This window comes from Rhinichthys klamathensis, unplaced genomic scaffold (assembly GCF_029890125.1).
Source record: "Rhinichthys klamathensis goyatoka isolate OS25496 unplaced genomic scaffold, OSU_Roscu_1.1 h1tg000036l_1, whole genome shotgun sequence".
Classification (NCBI taxonomy): domain Eukaryota; kingdom Metazoa; phylum Chordata; class Actinopteri; order Cypriniformes; family Leuciscidae; genus Rhinichthys; species Rhinichthys klamathensis.
The window spans coordinates 8,631,396-8,650,882 of record NW_026606584.1 but is presented as its reverse complement, the minus strand read 5'-3'; the positions used below and the strand labels follow the sequence as shown (position 1 = coordinate 8,650,882).

Sequence of the window (19,487 nt, the reverse complement as noted above, 5' to 3'; positions counted from 1 at the left end):
AGACCTGCGGCAATGTATCCAAGATACTTTAAGAAACCTACCTGCAAAGCTACCTGATAAACTGTGCAAGTGTAGCTAGGGGGGAAAAAACGCAAAGGGTGGTCACACCAAATATTGATTTGAGTTAGTTAATATAAGTTAATTGATCAAATTTATTTATGACATTATTTTTGAAAGCATCCTCACTTTAGATTATTTTTACACAAGTGCCTAAAACTTTGCTCAATACTGTAGCTTTGCAGGTAGGTTTCTTCAAGAGTCTTAGAACAGTTCTTCTGGATTTAGTCTGTATCATTTTTTTCTGTTTCTTCATGTAATCACAGACAGACTTGTTGGCGAGATCAGATCTCCGTGTGGAGCATACCGGCTGTTGTTAGACTCCTTGTGCATACAGAAAATCTCACAGATTATTACAGGGCTTAAAGTATTGCGTGCGGCCGTGAGGGGGAAAAAAATTTGTGAACTTGCTTGCGGTTTAATATTTTCGAGTCACTTGATTTCACCTACCAATCATATGAGAGGATCGCAGCTCTAATTAACGTTACAAGCCTATCAGAAGCAGAGCAGGGCAGGTCCACAGTGTGATTGAGATCCATACGTCACATTAGCGTCGTCGGTGAAAGCATGGAGCGCAAGTTCATAAAGCCCGGGGATGATGTCTTACCCACGGGTGTAATTTCCCATTGCGGACACTTTCAACTTCGTTTGTTATGATTTTTAACCGCACGCCGTCATTGCCACGGAGGAGCAGGACCGAGCCTGTGTAAAATAGCTCACTGAAAGTTCTAATGAGCAGGTAACGTTATAGCGGTTGCGACCATAGACTATAAAAAAATAAATTGCGACACAGTTAGTGATGAAACGCCAGAAACAATAACAGGTGACTAATGTCATCATGGATGAAAAGAAAGAAAGGAGATGTGAGTTGGTTGATTCGGGAAATTAGCTCAGGTCAGGATAATGGGTAACTTCAGACTGTTAGCTAAATATTAAATGTAGAACATTCTGTGTAGCTTACTAAAAAAAAAATATTTAACGCAACATCCATCCGTTCTTTCTGTCATCCTTTAGCTAGGGTTATGATCACACTCTTATTCACGCAAATGCTTTAAATCATTCCTGCGCGACAAGACAAAAGAGATCGCGCTGTCAGTGAATGTCCTCCTGACACGCGCGCGCACACACACGACGCGCGCCAGTATCGAGTTCTCTTTCGCGCTTGAACGAACAGTCAATAACACACACATTTATGCCAGAATGTCCGTTTTGTCGAGTATTCTCACAAGAACGGTCTTAAATGAGTTAAATAAAATCTTAAATGGAAGTAAGTAAATAGTAGAGAGAGAATGAGATGCGTGAGATCCTGTCACCAGCGGCAGATCTTAAAGTGACAGGAGCCATTAATTCTGTCTGTCAGTAAAGTTAACCTAAAGAACAGAGGGAACAGATAAAATTACTAACTGCTCTTGACTAAAGAACGCTTGTAGCTTTAATAAGGATTAATCTATATTTCATTTATAATTTATGCAGTGCGGACTGTTTTATAACCTTATTCAATTTCTCTATGGTACAGGTAAATATGACATTTATTATGGGTTTAAGTGAGGATTGTTTTAAGTTCACTTAAATTAAAAGTTTTTATATTTTTTGAAGCGTAACGTTTAAAATTTGGGTGAAAATCATTTTCATTGAGACATCAGTAGCTATAATATTAGTGATACTGGCTTTCTTTCATAAAAAAGATGCCATTAAGATACAGCTGTAATACTTGAAAATAAATGGTGCCATTGAAGATAATTAATGGCACCATTTATCACCCCCCCCCCCCCCCCCCCCCCCCCAAAAAAAAGTTCAGGCTCAGGAATTTTTTTTCACTTTAACCTCTTAACCTTCTCCAGAGCGTCGGCGCACTGAAGCGTTTTTTTTTTTATTTAGTTCAAATATACTATCAGATTTAATGTTATACCTTGACAAACTATACATCATTAAAAAGATATAAGACTCAAGATTCAGTATTTGACCACTATTGTATTCTGAGAAACTTATAGTGACAGTTATGTCTTAATTTGTGTCAGGAGTTATGAAATGAAAAAAATGAGTCGATACCTTTAATATGAATTATGAGCGTCAGCCGGTCCATTCATAAAAAACACTCCGTGCTGTCGTCATGACAGCGATTCACAAAACAACGTCCCTGAGGGCTTTTAGCTCAACAATGTGCAGATGTGGAGAAATATTGATATATTCTCATAGATTCACATCATATTTCTATAGACAGGAATAATATTTATTGAATTTATACCCAAATGCGTCGATGTAATCATAATGATCGCTTCTTACTGAGATGTGCTGTGTTTTCCATTCATACCAATAGCATGGGGGCGCTATTATGTCCAATAAAAGTCCATATATGGATCATGAAGAAGACCCATAGTCATGTGACATTCCAGGACGTCACTGAGTGATACAGAAAGTACAGAGATCGCTGTAACATGCAGATAAAGATGTTTTGAAGACAATAAACATGATTGCAATGATATTTGAGTTACCTGTGTTCTTCAAGCCATGCCAGGTATTTCATAATAATAGATTATATTTATAATGTAATGCTAATCGATATAGATTTCATCATCGTTCAGAACACTAAATAATACATTTTCTGTCTGATTTTTTTTTATCTGAAGCCAAGTTAGATCACAGAAGATTATTTAAAACACTAGACTTGCGTTATATAGTGAGTTTGGAGCGCAAACATAGTTTTAATCTCATAAATGGTCGTGTATTGATGGTGTGCTAAGCTAACATGCTAGCGAGCCCAGGCGCACCTGCCACGAGCAGTTATTGTTTTATGATTTTTTTCTAAATAGGAATGCTTACTGAAATGTTTCAGTGCATTTGATACCAGTTTCAAATATTTAGTGAGAACTTTGATAAAAGAAATTAGGGTTTGAAACCCTATGAATAGCTTGTGAATAGCCAGTCGTTAGTAGCTATAATGCAGACAAAAGAAATGCATATTTAGAGCCATAATAACCAGTCTGGAGAGGTGTAAATGTGTGCAGGGGAGACTGAGACTGAATGGGGCACCACAAAACAATAGAGACAATAGACTGAATAGATGACTCAGAAGATGACTAAACATCAGTTTGCTAATAGAGTCTAATCAAAATAAAGTAATTTGACATGATCTTGAAAAACATTTAACTAAATACAGAGCTTTATACTTATCATTTTCAGATTTTAAATATAAAATGGTCAGACATGTGGCTTTAGCTGCAGTGCATTTCTAGATTGCTCCAGGGCCAACTTCAATTTTATTTTCATGAAGATGTTTCATAAAAATAAATTTCTAATAACTTTACAAAACTTTGAAGCTATTTAAAATTGTTTTTTTTCATTATGACAATAATTAATTCTACATTTACAATAAACAACCAGGTGTCAGCTTTCAAATGAGATCATACTTGTGCTTTTAGTGCAAAGGATTCATGAACTGTATCTGTTTCAGTTTGTGTATGTCATTTCTGGGGATTTTTCAAAAGTGGGCTTGAAGCTTAACAGGTTAACCCCTGTTATTACAATTAATGGCAAAAAAGATATAAATAACTTTCTTAAATACCAACGTGCCTAAGACTTTTGTACAGTACTGTATAAAAAAAAATACACTTCAGGTCTAAATTACACTAAAATTGTTACACTAAAACTGTACTTCGCGCTTAGTCTCAGAGAAGATAAACTGTTTGATCTCTTAAAGATCTTGTGAGAGATTCATCCTTAGAAATGAAAACAGATGTTAGCAAACATGTTCTCTAAAATTAGATGAAATCTCCTTTCCTTTTTCCAAAAGAGGTAAAGGAAGCCAGACCAGATGCATTTATACACATATGCCAATGTCATGGTAGTAACCCCCTAGGGTGCAGCTGACATTAAGGAGAACTGGAATAGAACAGTTCAGTTATGTTTCTCCACCCTCCCCCTCAGGAAATCAGTGCTGGTTACTGTACATGTAGTGTCAGCAGAATCCATGGGTTGGTTTGGCTTTGGTCTGGAGTGTCTGACCCTCCTTTCCTCCCTTTTATCAAGAACGGTTAATTAAAGAGGCTCTATGGCTAAAATTATCATCTTGGAGTCACAAAGGAGTTGTTAAATCGGCACAGTCTTTGTGGGGGAAATATATGGAGTGATAAACACAGGGAGACAGAACAAGGGAGTCTGACTCATTTCCAGATGTATGAACAGTTTAGTACCCTCCAAAAAGCTGTCACGAAAACATGCTCAGCACTGCGGCACATGACTTCATTTGAGTCGCACTGATTAAGAGATACTCCTACGTTTCTCTTGGCCCGCGAATGCTCTGTTCAAAAACTTTTAAAGTCATTTTTGCGCCACTTGTGGCAACAAATGGAATTGCAAACTAGGGCTGTGACGATAACCGCATTACCACAATACCGCAGTAATGAGATGCCTACCGTGGTGTTGAGGTCAGCACCGTCATCACCGCACTTTTTTTTTTTTTTTTTTTACATAGATAATGTTCAATTAAATACACAAACACAGGCATAAAAGACAAAAGCATAACGTAAACAGTTTCAGTTAGATTTGAATTGCAAGTGCTTATAGCCACTTCTCTTATGTGGTATAGACATTATTCAAACAGAACATTGGTGATGACTTTCTCGCAGAGCTGGTAAAAGAAGAGAAAGCTGCAGAAAGAGCAGGCCGAGCTCAACTTGCCCCAACCTTGCTTAGTTCTGGTGAGTTGGGCTAAACTTCGATTCCTATTTCTTTAGACATTGTTTTTCGGGTAACAGTCCGTGGATATAAACACACTCGTCCAAACGCAACTTGTTGAAACTTTGAATAATTTATTGTACAAACAATGGGTTACAAACGATATAAAAAAACAACAAAGTTATAGAAATAAATATTATTTCATGTTATTATTGTTAATGTTTATTAGCCCATGTTAATAATTATAATTTTCTAAGCAAAAACTAAACGAAATAGCCTATTGCATCATCCCGTAAATAACTGGGGAAAACTTATGGATACTAGGCATGGGAATTTCAAGCAAAAATAATATTTGATTTTTATCGGAAATCACACTTCTCCCCCACATGTTCAACGGAAAAACTGCATTCGTTCAAATCCCGCTCTGACATTACATTTTTCTGTACTGGACTTATGTGTTGTAGCCATTAAAGAAAACGCATTTAGTTTCATATTTATATTTATGTCATTTTTTTTTATTTAACCTATGTTGATTATATGAAAAGTGAACAGCATGAGTAAGATAAGATCATAAGATGTGCACTATATCGGGAGAAGGGTCAGACATGATTTTGACCACTTCATTAAGTTTTGTTTGGTAGAAAGCCTTTCTTTAAAGTGAATTTCTTTTTGTATAAATTGTATATTAATTTTAATCAATGTTTCATCAACCAATTGCCTGGATTTAATAAATAAGAAAATATAGCAGACAAAATAAGCAGGACATGGTGCCGGCGCGATGGCATTGCACGTGAACTGGTGCGCGTCTCATAAATGAACCGAAACTCAGCGTATAAGCTACTTGCCTCACAGACATGAGAAATATATATATATATATATATATATATATATATATATATATATATATATATATATAAAGCTTGAAATGTCTACTTTTAAACAAAACAATTAAAAACGAAAAGAAACAGACTACTCTCTGCTTATGTAATCTGTATGAAATGTGCATTTCTCTCTATAGGTGCTTTACTGTATAATAAAATAACATTTATTTTATGATAATAATAATTTTTATGTTTTTTTTTTTATTGTTTTTTTTTTTAACATAATTATTATTAAAAAAATATAGGCGTGTTCACTACTGTGGTAATGGCGAGTCAGCATCGTCAACTTCATCTTTGCTGCTGACACAGAAAACAATGGTTTATTAATAAACAATTAAAATGTCTCCTTGCTATATTTGAAACATTCATTATTACTTTTGCCGGTTCTTTGTAACAGCTTTTATGTGCGTTATTGGCGGGCCATGGTTGGAGCGGTTAACCGCCAAACCGCATGATTTGTTGCTTCTTCACCGCGGTAAGAAGGAAATCCCATACCGTCACAGCCCTATTGCAAACAAAACTCCCTGTCTTTTAATGCTGGGCCATACGGGTAACCTTGTCCCAAACTCACACCATTAGTTAAGCTAATATTAGGCCCTGAAAAAAAATACACATTAACTGGTATGTGGGTTTTGTCTGGTCAGTCAAAATGAAGCGGTGAGTCCTGCATGCAGGTTCCCAGCTGCTTTAGACATCCGGAGGAAAGGCCTCTAAGGTAACGTCAGACTTACAGGAAGTTAAGTCCATAGAGACTCCTGACTCACATTCACTAGATTTGAATGCTTGGTGTGACAAGGAAACATCCCTTGACACTTCAGACAAATGGCAAGGTTTTCATTTGTTGGTTTTACTTTAATAACTTTTAAATCATAAAAGTAAGAAATACTAAGAATATGAATTAAGAATAAGGTATGAGAGGTCATGCTTCAACTATGAATATATGCTCAATGCATCGTGGCCTCATATACCTTTTTTTATTAAACAGTTAATACATAATACAGACATTCAGGACACACATTCTTATTAAAATAATTTTTATAATTGTACAAACTGAAAGGGATCTGAGGTGCAGTTTACACGACACTGTTTTCAACTAAAAACTGAAAACTTTGTATGCATTTTGGCTGTTCATTTACACAACAGCGTTATGGAGGCTTGAAAACGCAAACTTTTGAAAATGGGTTTTAAAGTGCAAGTTTTGGAAAATGATAAAGCTATCGTTTCTGTGTAAACTGCAAAAGTGTGAATTTGTGAAAACTGTGACGTCATGCGCATTCGTATTATGTGTTCAGTCTATAGGCACGTAGTGTTTTTTACTAAGTGACACCGCCAACTACTGACCTGGTGTGCAAAATACTGTGTTTTTATTTGTTTTCGCTGATCTGTGTGAACGGGGATTATTTGACATTGTTGTCTGAATAGCAATTGAACTAAAGTGTATATCTCCTTTTTATATTCATATTTGAAGGTTTATAAACTATGGTTCTGCATATTTTATTCCTCCTTTTGTTTCTGAACTCTGTTTTTACTTTTCTGCTGTGGCTACATCTGTAGGACCGCAAACTGCTCGCAGCAGCTCAGCAGATGCTTCAAGACAGCAAGACAAAGATAGAGTTCATTAGAATGCAGATCCTTAAAGCCAGCCAGACCAGCGAGATGAACTATGAGAACAATGATGGTATGTGGTATAGCTGTTATCCTAGTAATTATATCTATGATTTGCCTTTTAAATGGGCAGAAGTGTGGTAAAAAGTCATAAATCTGATGTTAGCAGTAACTTCAAGCAAGCCTATCATCAGTCCCCTGGACCTGAGGATAGAAGAGCTACGACATCACTTCCGGATAGAGTCTGCTGTGGCAGACGGTGCCAAAAACGTGATGAAACTGCTTGGAACAGGGAAGGTGACGGAGAAGAAAGCTCATTCAGAGGTTGGCTTCCTTTCTAAATCATTGTTTTTATAGTTGCTTTTCATTGATTGATCGGTTTCTTGTGCTTATATAAACACTTTCATTTCTGTATCCATTTAATCCAGTTATTCATTTAACTAGATATTTGTAATTGCATGCATTGCCTCAAGGTCCAAATGTTTACAGCCTTTCTCACTTTACACAGGAAGGTTAAATATTTTTAGAACGGTCATGAATTTGTTTTACTCATGTGTGAGTAATACTCTGCAAATTCACCTTTTAATAGGTAGGAAATTGACAGAGTAAAAAACATTTTTTTTGGAATACAACACAAAATGTCACGATCTAGACAGCCCTACAAAAAAAGTCATGTTAGCGTAGCATGATAGTGGTCAATCAGAATGCTAGCCACATCCACTGAATCGTGTATATTTGGGATTAATATACCTGTTTATTATTCAGGTTATTGATTATTGCGTTTGCTCAACTGGAAGAGCAAGGTAAAAATCATGGGTTAATTTTAGGACTGGAGTTTTGGGAAAAAACTGATTGCAGTATTGTTTCAGAAGATTGTTTTTAAATTTTTTTAAATTGCAATTATTTATATTTTCTTTGCCGATGCACCCCCAACAAAATCATCCCATTAATTCTAGAATTATTCATTCTTTTTAAATAGAGCTATATATATTAGTGCTGTCAATCAATTAAAAAACTAGATTTACCGGGTACACATTTTCTCCGTGAATAATCACGATTAAAGGGATACTAAAAAAAGTTGTTGCAAACCTGTATGAGTTTTTCTTCTGCTGAACACAAAGGAAGATATTTTGAAGAACGATTGGAACCAAACAGTTGTGGGCCACCATTGACTTCCATAGTATTTTTTTTTTTCTACTCTCTTTCTCGCCATGAATATAGCCGGGGTAGCTGGCATGGCGTTAAACAAACAAACAAACAAACAATTTTATAGCACGACTATAATATTACAATACCAATATTTACATAATTTCGTCATTTTCAAATGCAAATCATCAAGTTTTTATTTCGGTAACAGGTTTATTAATGCTTCTCATTCACGTTACGTTCACAAATGTATGTTCTAAGTGACTAACAGCGCTTTAGAGTTCATATGAAGCAGTATTTACTGCAGAATATCCAATATAGGGCGATTATATCCAAAATTTACCCATAGGCCTACTGATAAAGAGCAAAATCACTAGTATTTGGCCAGAACTGATTTGGTACCAATATATTGTGCATTCCTATACACAATAATAACTGAATTAAAGCAAATAATTAACACAAATAAATATTAATTCAAATTTTTTTTTTTTTAACAAACATCATCTGCAACAATTTCTGGTACACGTTCATTTTCACAGAGAAATTTGAATCCTGAACTTCCACAAGCTTGTGAAGAGTTTGTGTTCAACTGTGGTATATGTCCAGACTCTATCCCATAGATTTACCATGCAGTTTTCCACTCACACTGCCAATGTTACGCACATAAAACTGTTTATCTTTGTGACGGGTTCTAAATCCGGTTTGTCTTTCTAAGGTTTTTGGAGGTTTTGTTGACTGCATTTAAAATGTGTGTATTTATGTCTCAATGCATTTGTAAACGCTGTCTAACTTTGTCTTGCAGGCTCAAGCCCGCTTGAATGAGTCCAGTCAGAAGCTAGACTTGCTGAAGTTCTCTCTGGAGCAGAGACTCAGTGAGTTGCCCAAAAATCACCCCAAGGGCAATCTGATTATGGAGGAGTTAGCCATGGTGTCCTCCCCACCTCTCAGTCCCCGCCAAAGCATCATGTCCACCAGCAACCAGTACAGCACCGTGGCCAAACCTGCTGCTCTGACCGGTAACAAAACAAAATTCATACAGTCACATGGTACTCAAGGTGTTTTGAACTCTGTTTTTATTTACTGGTCCCATTTTGGCTTGGTTTTAACGATGGCAGCTTGTAATACTGCTTGTTTTAACGATGGCGGTGGATCCTCCTGTATTCAGCTGAATTTTTGTCTCCGTTAGAATGCATTGTTTCAATTTATAGTCTTGTTCTCTGCAAATATTCACTCCCCGTGTGAATGGGCCCTTTAGTCCTTTATCACAACTCATGGTACTGTACGTTCAACTCTATTTGAGAGGGGGAACAGCTGTCTGGGTATAGGCATGTAGGAACTACACTCGACTTTTCGCACAGTGTCCACACACTCGGCCCCCTCCCCCACCCTTGGCTTTATCACACACAACTTTGACCTTCACTCTAAAGGAGAACGAGAGAGCTTACGTTACCATTATAGACTTGTACCATGTAGTGCTTTCCATATAAGGCTCTATAACTACTGCATGTGTCTTGAAATAGACTTTTGTAATTGTTTGCACACTTATTATCTTGTGTTAATCAGTATAGATGTGTTTGGTGATTTACATCTCAAGATCATGCAGCGTTTTTGGCTCTGAGTAGGGTTTCTGTTGTAAATCCGCAGGCACATTAGACGTGAGGCTCATGGGCTGTCAGGACCTCCTGGAGAACGTCCCGGGTCGCTCAAAGACAGCAGCTGTTCCTCTACCCGGCTGGAGCCCCAGTGAGGCACGCTCCTCCTTTATGAGCCGAGGAAACAAGAACAAATCTGGCAGTACCCGAACCCTCTCCAAATCCGATGATCTGTCCAGTTGAGTGGCTTTGTGTTTGTTTTAAATGCTTTTGAAAATCCCATTTAAGATCATTCCATAGGAACTTGCATTGCCGTTGGGCTTCACCATTTCAAATCGAGTAACCAATGTAAATTACACTACATTCACACACGTACAGTCTGCTTTTAGCAAACTACAAACTAAGGCTCAACAATTTGACATGATTTCATCTTCAGTCATTGTCTCCCCATCAAAATGACTTTTATTCTATAAAGTTAGGTGGAAAATAAGAGAGACTTGTTCTGACTTGTATGCAAGTCAATGCACTACCATTCAGAAGTTTTGTGGCCAGTATTTTTTTCTTTTTTATCTTATGCATTTAATTGATCAAACATTACAGTGAAGTCATTTATAATGTTATAAATATTAAATATTAAGCTGCACAACTGTTTTCAACTGTGATATTATAAAAAGAAATGTTTCTTGGGCAGTAAATCAGAATATTAGAATGATTTCTGAACGATCGTGTGTCACTGAAGACTGGAGTAATGATGCTGAAAGTTTCGCTTTGAAATCCCAGGATTACAATACATTTAAGAAGATATTAAAATAGAAAACAATTATTTTAATTTTGTAATATTTCACAATATTAATGTTTTTACTGTATTTTTGGTCAAATAAATGCCGCCTTGGCTTTCTTTTTTTATCATGTGCAGACTGACGTTGTTAAGGCATATTTTTATTTTCATCACAGCATTTGTTTATGAATCACATTAAATCAATGTATTAAATACACATCTCTTGTGAATATATTCATGCCTCTGTTAAAGACAAATAATTTAAGAGGTATGTTGTGCTGTTATGGCAGATGAAATCAGTGCCGTTCTGAAGCTGGACAACACAGTTGTGGGACAGACCCATTGGAAGCCAGTCAGCAACCAATCTTGGGACCAGAAGTTCACACTGGAACTTGACCGGGTAATGCATGAGAAATTGTATAAAAGTCAGTTGCACAGTTGTCAAACCACAGTCTTATCCCATAATCCCCTCAACACATGAGTCGATGGGCACACATATGCACACATGCACACCATTCCAGCCTCTCTCAATTAACTTTGGAAATGTTAATCCCAGATTTGACCCAGTTCTTATGGAAACTCTCAAAAGGCGGATCAGAAGTCATCGCTCATGATCTCTTAATTCTAACATATATAAATGTTCCCTTTCTGCAATATATTTATTATTGAGTCACACAACCTCAGCTTACTTTTAATGTTTGTTATTATGTTCACAATCAACATTAGTTCCCTATTTGTTCATCTTTATAATGTATCTCCATTCCTCCACATTAAGAAATTGGTTGATTTCAGATACTTTTTATTTTTATTTTGATGGAATTGCACAGGTTTCTTCTTGACATCTCCCAAAATAAGTGTAAATTAAATTACTCCTTAGGGAAGATATTGAAAATAGTTAATAGTAAGACTGATTTGGAGCCTTACCACTTGCTATGTTATAGTATTCAATTTATATTTGAGGATTGATTATTGAATGAACTTACACATACATGTCTGTGTGTGTTTTGACTTGCTTTTGAATGTGTGACGGCATAATCTTTTAATCTCATGGCACGAGAGAGCTCTAATCAGTAGTTGTGCAATGGCAGACAGACTCTGAAAAGACCTGTAAAAGGCCTGTAAATGTCAAACCTTTGGCTGTGAACTGTAATGATACTCATAAGTGGTGCATGGTGGGTTAAGTTTCACTGTTACTGCTGCTCATACTACAGATTCATGCTCACAGCATAAACAGTGAGGTGTTAGGCCCTTAAAATTCAGGTTTTGTACTGTGGACAAGACATGAATGATTCACCTCCCATAACTTTCTAACAACCACATAGCAATGCCCTGGCAACCATGCACAAACTAGTTTGATTAATAGTTTTAGCCTAAATGTATTCATGTACTCTACCGTTCAATAGTTTAGGGTTGGTAAGTCTCTTGTGCACCAAGGCTGTATTTATTTGATAAAAAAAGAAGAAATATTGTGCAATGTTATGAAATAATATTACAATTTAAAATAACGGTTTTCTTTTTTTAAATGTAATTTATTCCTGTATGATTGCAAAGCAATTGCAATTTTTAATCAGGCATTACTTCAGTTTTCAGTGTCATTCTAAAATGCTGATTTGGTGGGTTAAGAATAATTTATCACTGTTGAAAACGTTTGTGCTGCTTAATATTTATGAGCAAATGTGGTGATCCATTTGTTTCAGGATTTTTTGATGAATAGAAAGTACACATTTTTGTAACTGTCTGTAACTTGACTGTCTCCACTATTTTAATTTGTCCTTGCTGAATAAAAGTATTCATGTCTTTAAAAAAAAGTTTATACAGTGTGTATATACTTGATATCAGATATTAAATTATTTTTCTGTTTGGCCTGTAGTCTCGTGAACTGGAGATAGCTGTGTATTGGAGAGACTGGCGCTCACTGTGTGCTGTTAAGTTTTTACGTCTAGAGGACTTCCTGGACAACCAGCGTCATGGCATGTGCCTCTACCTGGAACCACAAGGAACACTGTTTGCTGAGGTAATACATTTTTTTCACTACACACAGACATGTAATACACAAATTTGATGGCCTTGTTGTGGATATTTTGAAGATTATCTCTGCCTCTTTGGACACAGGTTACATTTTTTAACCCAGTTATTGAGAGGCGACCTAAACTACAAAGGCAAAAGAAAATCTTCTCCAAACAGCAAGGTAAGATTATGAAGTGGCAAATATGCCTCAGTGTTGAGAATGGTTGACATGTTCACTCAAACAGATTAGATTAAGCAGCCTACTTTTAACACAGTTCTGTGGTTCAATATTGCTCTGCTGCGGGACTAGCGTTTGCACGGTGAAGTCAGAATGAACTTTGACCTTCTTTTTGAACTCGCTTGAACCATGTATTTACAAAAAAAGGTGAATAGCTGGTTTAAGCTGTGTTCCAAAATCTCATGAACTGTCTGTCTACTGCCTACATGGGCAGCTACCTTCTAAGAAAGCACTTATCCATCATGGATCCTCATAAAGGATCCATTTTGAACTGGCAGCTTAACTTATAGGTGTCACACAAATAGTGCTCTGCATGGGAGACTCAAGTTTTCAGTTAGCATGTTGCTAAGATAACAGTCTATTCACACCAACACAAATGTTCGGAACGGAATTTTGGTCCGTTAGCTGTTTAGACCAATGCATAAAAAACTTAAGACAGGCTGAATGAACATGTAAAATCACTCTCTGATATTGTGGCGCTTGTTGACAAGCAGAAATACCCTGGTTACTCTGGTAGCCAAAGAGTTGCACAACTTTGTTTACATGTTTTCAGACAGCTGTTCAGATTTTAGTATTTGGTATGGTGTTTATAAAAAATCCATTTTAAAAATCCAATTGTACATAGACGACAGACGGTTCCGGATTCTTCTGCTGTTCACTGTCTCTTAGCAAAACACTGTTCGTAAGCAGCACCAAATTGTACTTTTATGTAACCTCAGCTACTCTGGGCATGTGAATCTTTTTTGGTGGCCAGCTATATTCAAAGTGCAATAGAAAATATATTAGAACACCTCTCTGTAAATACATGAATAAATTTTAAAAATGTACTATTTGAAGGATACATGCTGTGTTGTCTCAGTGTAGCTAAAATTAGGTATCTTGGTGTTGACACTTGGCAGGTTTGGTTTGATTAAAACAAACACTTGTGCGATTGCTCTGTTAGAGACCCCTGAAAAGGTGGGCCTTGGTCCACTTCCAAATGAACTCGGTTTGACTGAAATATGAATACAACACAGACCAAAGACATCTAAACGAACCAAAAACATGACGTGATGTCACAAGATGCGACCCTAAAAAGCACAGAATGCTCAAGCATGCCTGGTTTGTCTCGACATAGTCGTGATGTTGCCCAATTACAGGCATTGGAAACACCATCGTCTTGCAGCAGATCTTTGTTTGTGTGTGCAACGGAGGAATTCCTGACTCTTTCAACTCCTTTACACATTTTCTAAGCTCTTTGTGAGCTCTCAGCTGGTAAAATACCATCATATGTACTGTACGCACATATAATGAGCATCACACTGCATTTTTAAAAAATTTTCTCTTTAGGTTTAGTGTTAAAAATGCCAGTGAACACTAAGCGAACCAGGTCTAAATGTATAATTTTCTTTATTGGTCCAGACCAAAAGAACCAACAAGTGTGAACACACCCTTAGTTGTATAAACCCTGCTAGAAAACATGTCTACAATGCTTTAAAATATTGCCTCCACAAGTAGCGCACTAGGTTTTGGAACTAATGTTGTCTGCTGCTTAGAAGTTTCTTTATCTCATACATAAAAACCTGTGTTCCTCTTATAGGTAAAACGTTCCCGCGTGCCCCTCAGATGAACATTAACATCGCCACCTGGGGCAGGTTGGTGAGAAGAGCCATTCCGTCAATCAATAACTCCTTCAGTCCTCAGGCGGCTGATCTGGGCTCAGCATTTAGCCCTGAAATGGCACCCATCGGCCACCCAGACGCCCACTCCCTACCCAGGTGCATTTGTGTACAAATTCATTCCATCTCATCCACACAGACTAATTTCCTAAAAGAGCATCAGTAGCGGAAAGCCCTCAAATTATTCTGCAGTCTTTGATAAACAATGACTAATCTGTCTGGAAACATAATTGGTGCTCTATATTTAGATAATGAGATGACTTAACATTCCTGGTCTGTATCCCAGTGTATGCATTCCATAATGTTACTATTGCTATGTGGTAACTTTTGTCTTCTCTTCATCAGTGACCCCACTGTGACCAAATTAGACTTTGACAAAGCAGCCACCCCTCCCTCAAAACGGCACTCCATCGAAGTGGAGATAGAGGAAACAGCACCAACGGATAAGATCCCAGATAGAAAAGAGGTGCAGGTAAAGGAGGGGTTGTATTAAAGGGATAGTTTACCCAAAACTGAGATATGTGAAAGATGTCATCATTTACTCACCTTCATGTCGATCCAAACCAATCTGACTTTATTTGTTCTGTGGGACACAAAAGGAAAATTTTCAGCAAAATGTTGATACCACTCTTTTCCATACAATGAAAGTGGGTGATGATCACCGAATGTCAAGCCCTCAAAATGACCAAAAGCACCATTAATGTAGTTCATTCAACTTTAAGTAATATGATTACTTTGGGTTAGGAAAAGAAATTGAACTCAATATTATTCACTGATAATCTTCACCTCAGCTCTCAAATCTCATTGACCATGTATATTTAAATATAGCATGCCAAGTCATGTGAATGAAGACTTTTTTTCCTTGCAAAAAGCTATCAAACGGCATATGTTTTTTTCATTTATGGGCTTGACTGCCCCTGTTGTAAGGAAAAGAACAGCGTGAACATCCAGTGCCCATCATGCTTTTCTGTGTTTTAATGGGCAAAAGTCAGTCATGGGTTTGGAACAAAATGATGACGAGTAAACAATGACAGAATCTTCATTTTTGGCAGAACTGTCCCTTAAGGAGAGTTCTTTTGCAAAGGTTTGGAATGACTCTTAAGTGCCTCTCGCCTACAGGATGCCCTAGCGACCTTTGACTTCCTGAACAACACAGTAGCTAAACCAGATTATGACAGTCTGGTTGAAAATGAGCAGCCTGACCTGGAACTGACTGCAATTCAACGAAAAACTGAAATAAGGTAGTCTGTTCCCCATTTCCTTATGACATCATGGCTACATATAAACATGCATTCATTAACTGTAGTCAGATGCTCAAAGTGTATGTTCATGCTTTCAGGGAAGAAGAGGAAGTTCAATTCAGTTTGACAGACTTCAAATGTATAGCTGTACTGGGGCGTGGCCACTTTGGAAAGGTAAACGTTGTGCTTTCACATGTGCAAAAAGGCGAGCTCTGTAACATTTGCAAATGTGCCTTAAGTTCACAGTACATTAACCATTTGCATTTGTTTATTTTGTAATGTATTGTAGATTATCTCTACACACCACCAGTTTGTGATTTCTGCAGGAGATCGTTTCATTGTCTCATCTCTTTAATTGTTCAACAGGTTTTACTTGCTGAGTACAAGACCACTGGAGAAATGTTTGCCATTAAAGCTTTGAAAAAAGGTGACATTGTTACAAGGGATGAAGTGGACAGGTAAAGGCTATGCATGTGTGTTTAAGTGACTTATACTTATAACTTCATGTTCTTGACGATGCTTGGAAGCATTTGTAGAGACATCAGTAATTGTTTACAGTGGGGACTATTCTGCTCCTTTTTTACTTCCTGTTATTATTAAAGGCAAAAAGAGTCAGAGCTGTACTCTAGACATGGTGGAGCCACAGAGCATAGTGTTCTTACAGTTTTTGCCTTTTAACAAACTGTCCTTTTTGAATTGTCTATTTCTACGGAGCCCTTAAAGTGACATTTTGATGGAAAAAATATATTTCATTGCTTTTTCATTCTCTCAAGAAACTTTGCATTTGCTAGCAAAACCTTTCCGTTCCCTCAAGAAACTTGGCGTTCGCTAGCAAAGAACTCTAAAGTTTTGCGAGCGAACACAGCGGAACTTCCGTCCGTCTCATATTTTTTCCCATCCAATGTTCCTCTAGGGGCTCCACAAAGTTTCAGCTCGTCACATTCATTAATTTTAGTCTTCATTTACATTTACTTTGTCTTAAATGTCATAAGTTCATGCTAATTTTAGTGGACATTTTAGTTGATATGCAGAATTGTGAAATAGTGCCAACTTTAAATATTTTATATATATATATCATTTTATGTATTTATGTTTCTTGTCAGTAATTGACTTTAGATTAACATTAAGTTTAGATTGGCACTGAGGCTAAGACTGAAAAAATTAAATAAAAATGTTATGCTTCTAATATATCCTATATGTTTGTAATGTAACATACATTATCAATAGTCGCTGTTGATATTATATGCATTTTGGCATGCAACGCTCCATTCCAAAACACCATATTTAGCATGTTCTGTGTTATAATTATTATGCATTCAGTTAATGTGGCCATGTTAATTAACAGACTACATGAATGTTTCTACTTTTAAAGTCAATATTTTTATCCCTTAAAACTCCTCTTTGATCACCGAAATTACATATTTAAACAGTTTTCCTGTGGGGTTTTTTGTTGTGCACCTTAAAATAGCTTTAATGTAACTCTACACCCTTGCTTCATTTAGTATATGCAGATCCCTGAATATGCAAATTAGCCCCGCCTCCACTCACTCACACCAGCTCAGAATACCTGATCCACTCGGCCAACTTTACTGAAGTAAACGCTACACGATGGTATCGCTCTTTACAACACATAACGGATTAATATGATTAGTCTTTTGCTTGACTACGTTATAAAACAGCTAATAATGTGTTGCTTATGTTACACAAACTATGTTCCTGTTCGCCATCTCAGAGTCAGACAGCTGCCTTCTAAAAATCAGCATCTTTAGAAATGCTTTGAACAACTTAGTCAGTGGAGAAAGGCATATAGTTCGTCATAGCATCGTAATATACTTAATTCACCCTCTATATTGCTTAATGTTCTCGAATTTTCATATCAACAGAAAAATATACCAGTATAACCTGGCTTCTCTTGAGACTCCCCCGCTTCACAGCATCGTTAATGATATGCTAAAGCTCGCCCGCACGTCGATGGGATTGGTTACAAGGTAGTTTGTGACGTAAGAAACACCGGCATTTTCTCAAACCGCGTTTTGGGTTTCTGCGCAGTCTTTGGTTCAATGGAGTTTTAAAAAGAAAATACTCAGCAATGGTGTTGACTTATGAATTTGCACATGGTTTATCTTAAAGCATATTAAAAAACACCACATTTTTTATATTAGCAACATTAAAAACTTGATTTTCACCACAGGGGTGTCTTTAAAAATGCATTTGTTACACTGCAGGACCATTTAATAAAGTTGATAATCTTAAAGTGCCCCTATCATGGTTTTTTTTTAAGTTTCCTAATGTTGTTGTAGAGTCTCCTACAACATGTTTACACGCATCAAATGTAAAAAAAAAACTGTTTAATTTCCTCACAATATACATTTGCACATCATCACATTTTCAATGATTCTCAAACGGCTCGTCAAATGAATCAATCTCTCTAAATCCCTCCTTTCCGCGAGTTTATCTGCTCTGATTGGCCAGACAGCGCAGTCTGATGTGAGTGGTCTACTGTGTACAGCGCGAGAACAAAAACGCCCATTGCCATAACACCATAGACTGCAAAACGCGACAGCTCTGCGTGTCCTGAGGCTTCCATCACCGTAAACTAAACACAGTAACGAACAATGACATCGTTTTTACCATATTAATGCGAGCGGGAGTGCGATGAAGAAATATTAGAAGAACTAGTTATTCAACCTCCATCGCAAGGACGACTCGATAATAGTGGACCACAGCTGATCAGCAGAAGTATTTCAGCAAGGCAGTGATAATGTGAGTAGGCAGGAGACCTACACAATATAAAACTCAAAACTAAGTATTTTTAACACCATATTTCAAGAGCAAGCGTTTTTTTTAATCCTGCAGTAAAATAAAAGGAACACAGCAATAGTTTAGGATTATACTGCTGTGATATCTTGGTACAGATGAATTTTAACCACTGATTCTTCACATGCTCATCCTTGGGGAGTGAAAAATAACTGGCTTTACCTTCACATTATTCACAGCGCCGTCTTCTCGACATGATGCTGTCCAGTGCAGGAATCAGCTGCGTTTGAGTGCGCGCGCAATAACTGGGCAATAACCAATATGCTAATGTTTCGTATCTACGTCACTACGAAACTGCTAATGACTCGTTTGAAAAACAATTCATTTCATTGACTCGGAGACGACTCTCACTTTTGAAAGACAATAACTTTATATACGGTGCACTTTCAGATATAAAACTTTGCAGGATGTTTTCATTCACTTAGAGCTATATTACACACTACATGAACAGTCATTTTCAAAAATCCATGATAGGGGCCCTTTAAATATAGCACCTAATGTATGTATGCCTATGTTAACCAGAAATGTTAAAAAAATGAATGGACATTCTTCATCAACTATCCATTTATACTAACTATTAATATCTATCCACAGCCTCATGTGTGAGAAGAGGATCTTTGAGACTGTGAACAGTGTTCGGCATCCGTTCCTGGTGAACCTCTTCGCTTGTTTCCAGACCAAGGAGCATGTGTGTTTCGTCATGGAGTATGCAGCAGGAGGAGACCTGATGATGCACATTCATGCTGACGTGTTCTCTGAACCTCGTGCTGTGTGAGTGACTGAATTTACCATT

The 19,487-nt window shown here is 37.0% G+C and overlaps 1 protein-coding gene across 2 annotated transcripts in view; it reads left to right on the top strand.

The window, feature by feature from the left end:
• Positions 1-19,487, top strand: part of pkn2b (protein kinase N2b) — a 66,320-nt gene that overhangs the window by 43,985 nt on the left and 2,848 nt on the right. Inside the window, exons 4-16 of one of the 2 annotated variants that reach the window (XM_056246243.1) lie at positions 7,167-7,290; positions 7,387-7,541; positions 9,166-9,379; positions 10,008-10,193; positions 11,024-11,133; positions 12,604-12,747; positions 12,846-12,921; positions 14,558-14,735; positions 14,982-15,108; positions 15,756-15,877; positions 15,976-16,051; positions 16,244-16,335; positions 19,289-19,465. In XM_056246243.1, the coding sequence (XP_056102218.1) occupies positions 7,167-7,290; positions 7,387-7,541; positions 9,166-9,379; positions 10,008-10,193; positions 11,024-11,133; positions 12,604-12,747; positions 12,846-12,921; positions 14,558-14,735; positions 14,982-15,108; positions 15,756-15,877; positions 15,976-16,051; positions 16,244-16,335; positions 19,289-19,465 (1,781 nt within the window). Of the gene's footprint in view, positions 1-7,166; positions 7,291-7,383; positions 7,542-9,165; positions 9,380-10,007; positions 10,194-11,023; positions 11,134-12,603; positions 12,748-12,845; positions 12,922-14,557; positions 14,736-14,981; positions 15,109-15,755; positions 15,878-15,975; positions 16,052-16,243; positions 16,336-19,288; positions 19,466-19,487 lie in introns of both variants that reach the window. The other variant, XM_056246242.1, reaches the window with a different exon arrangement.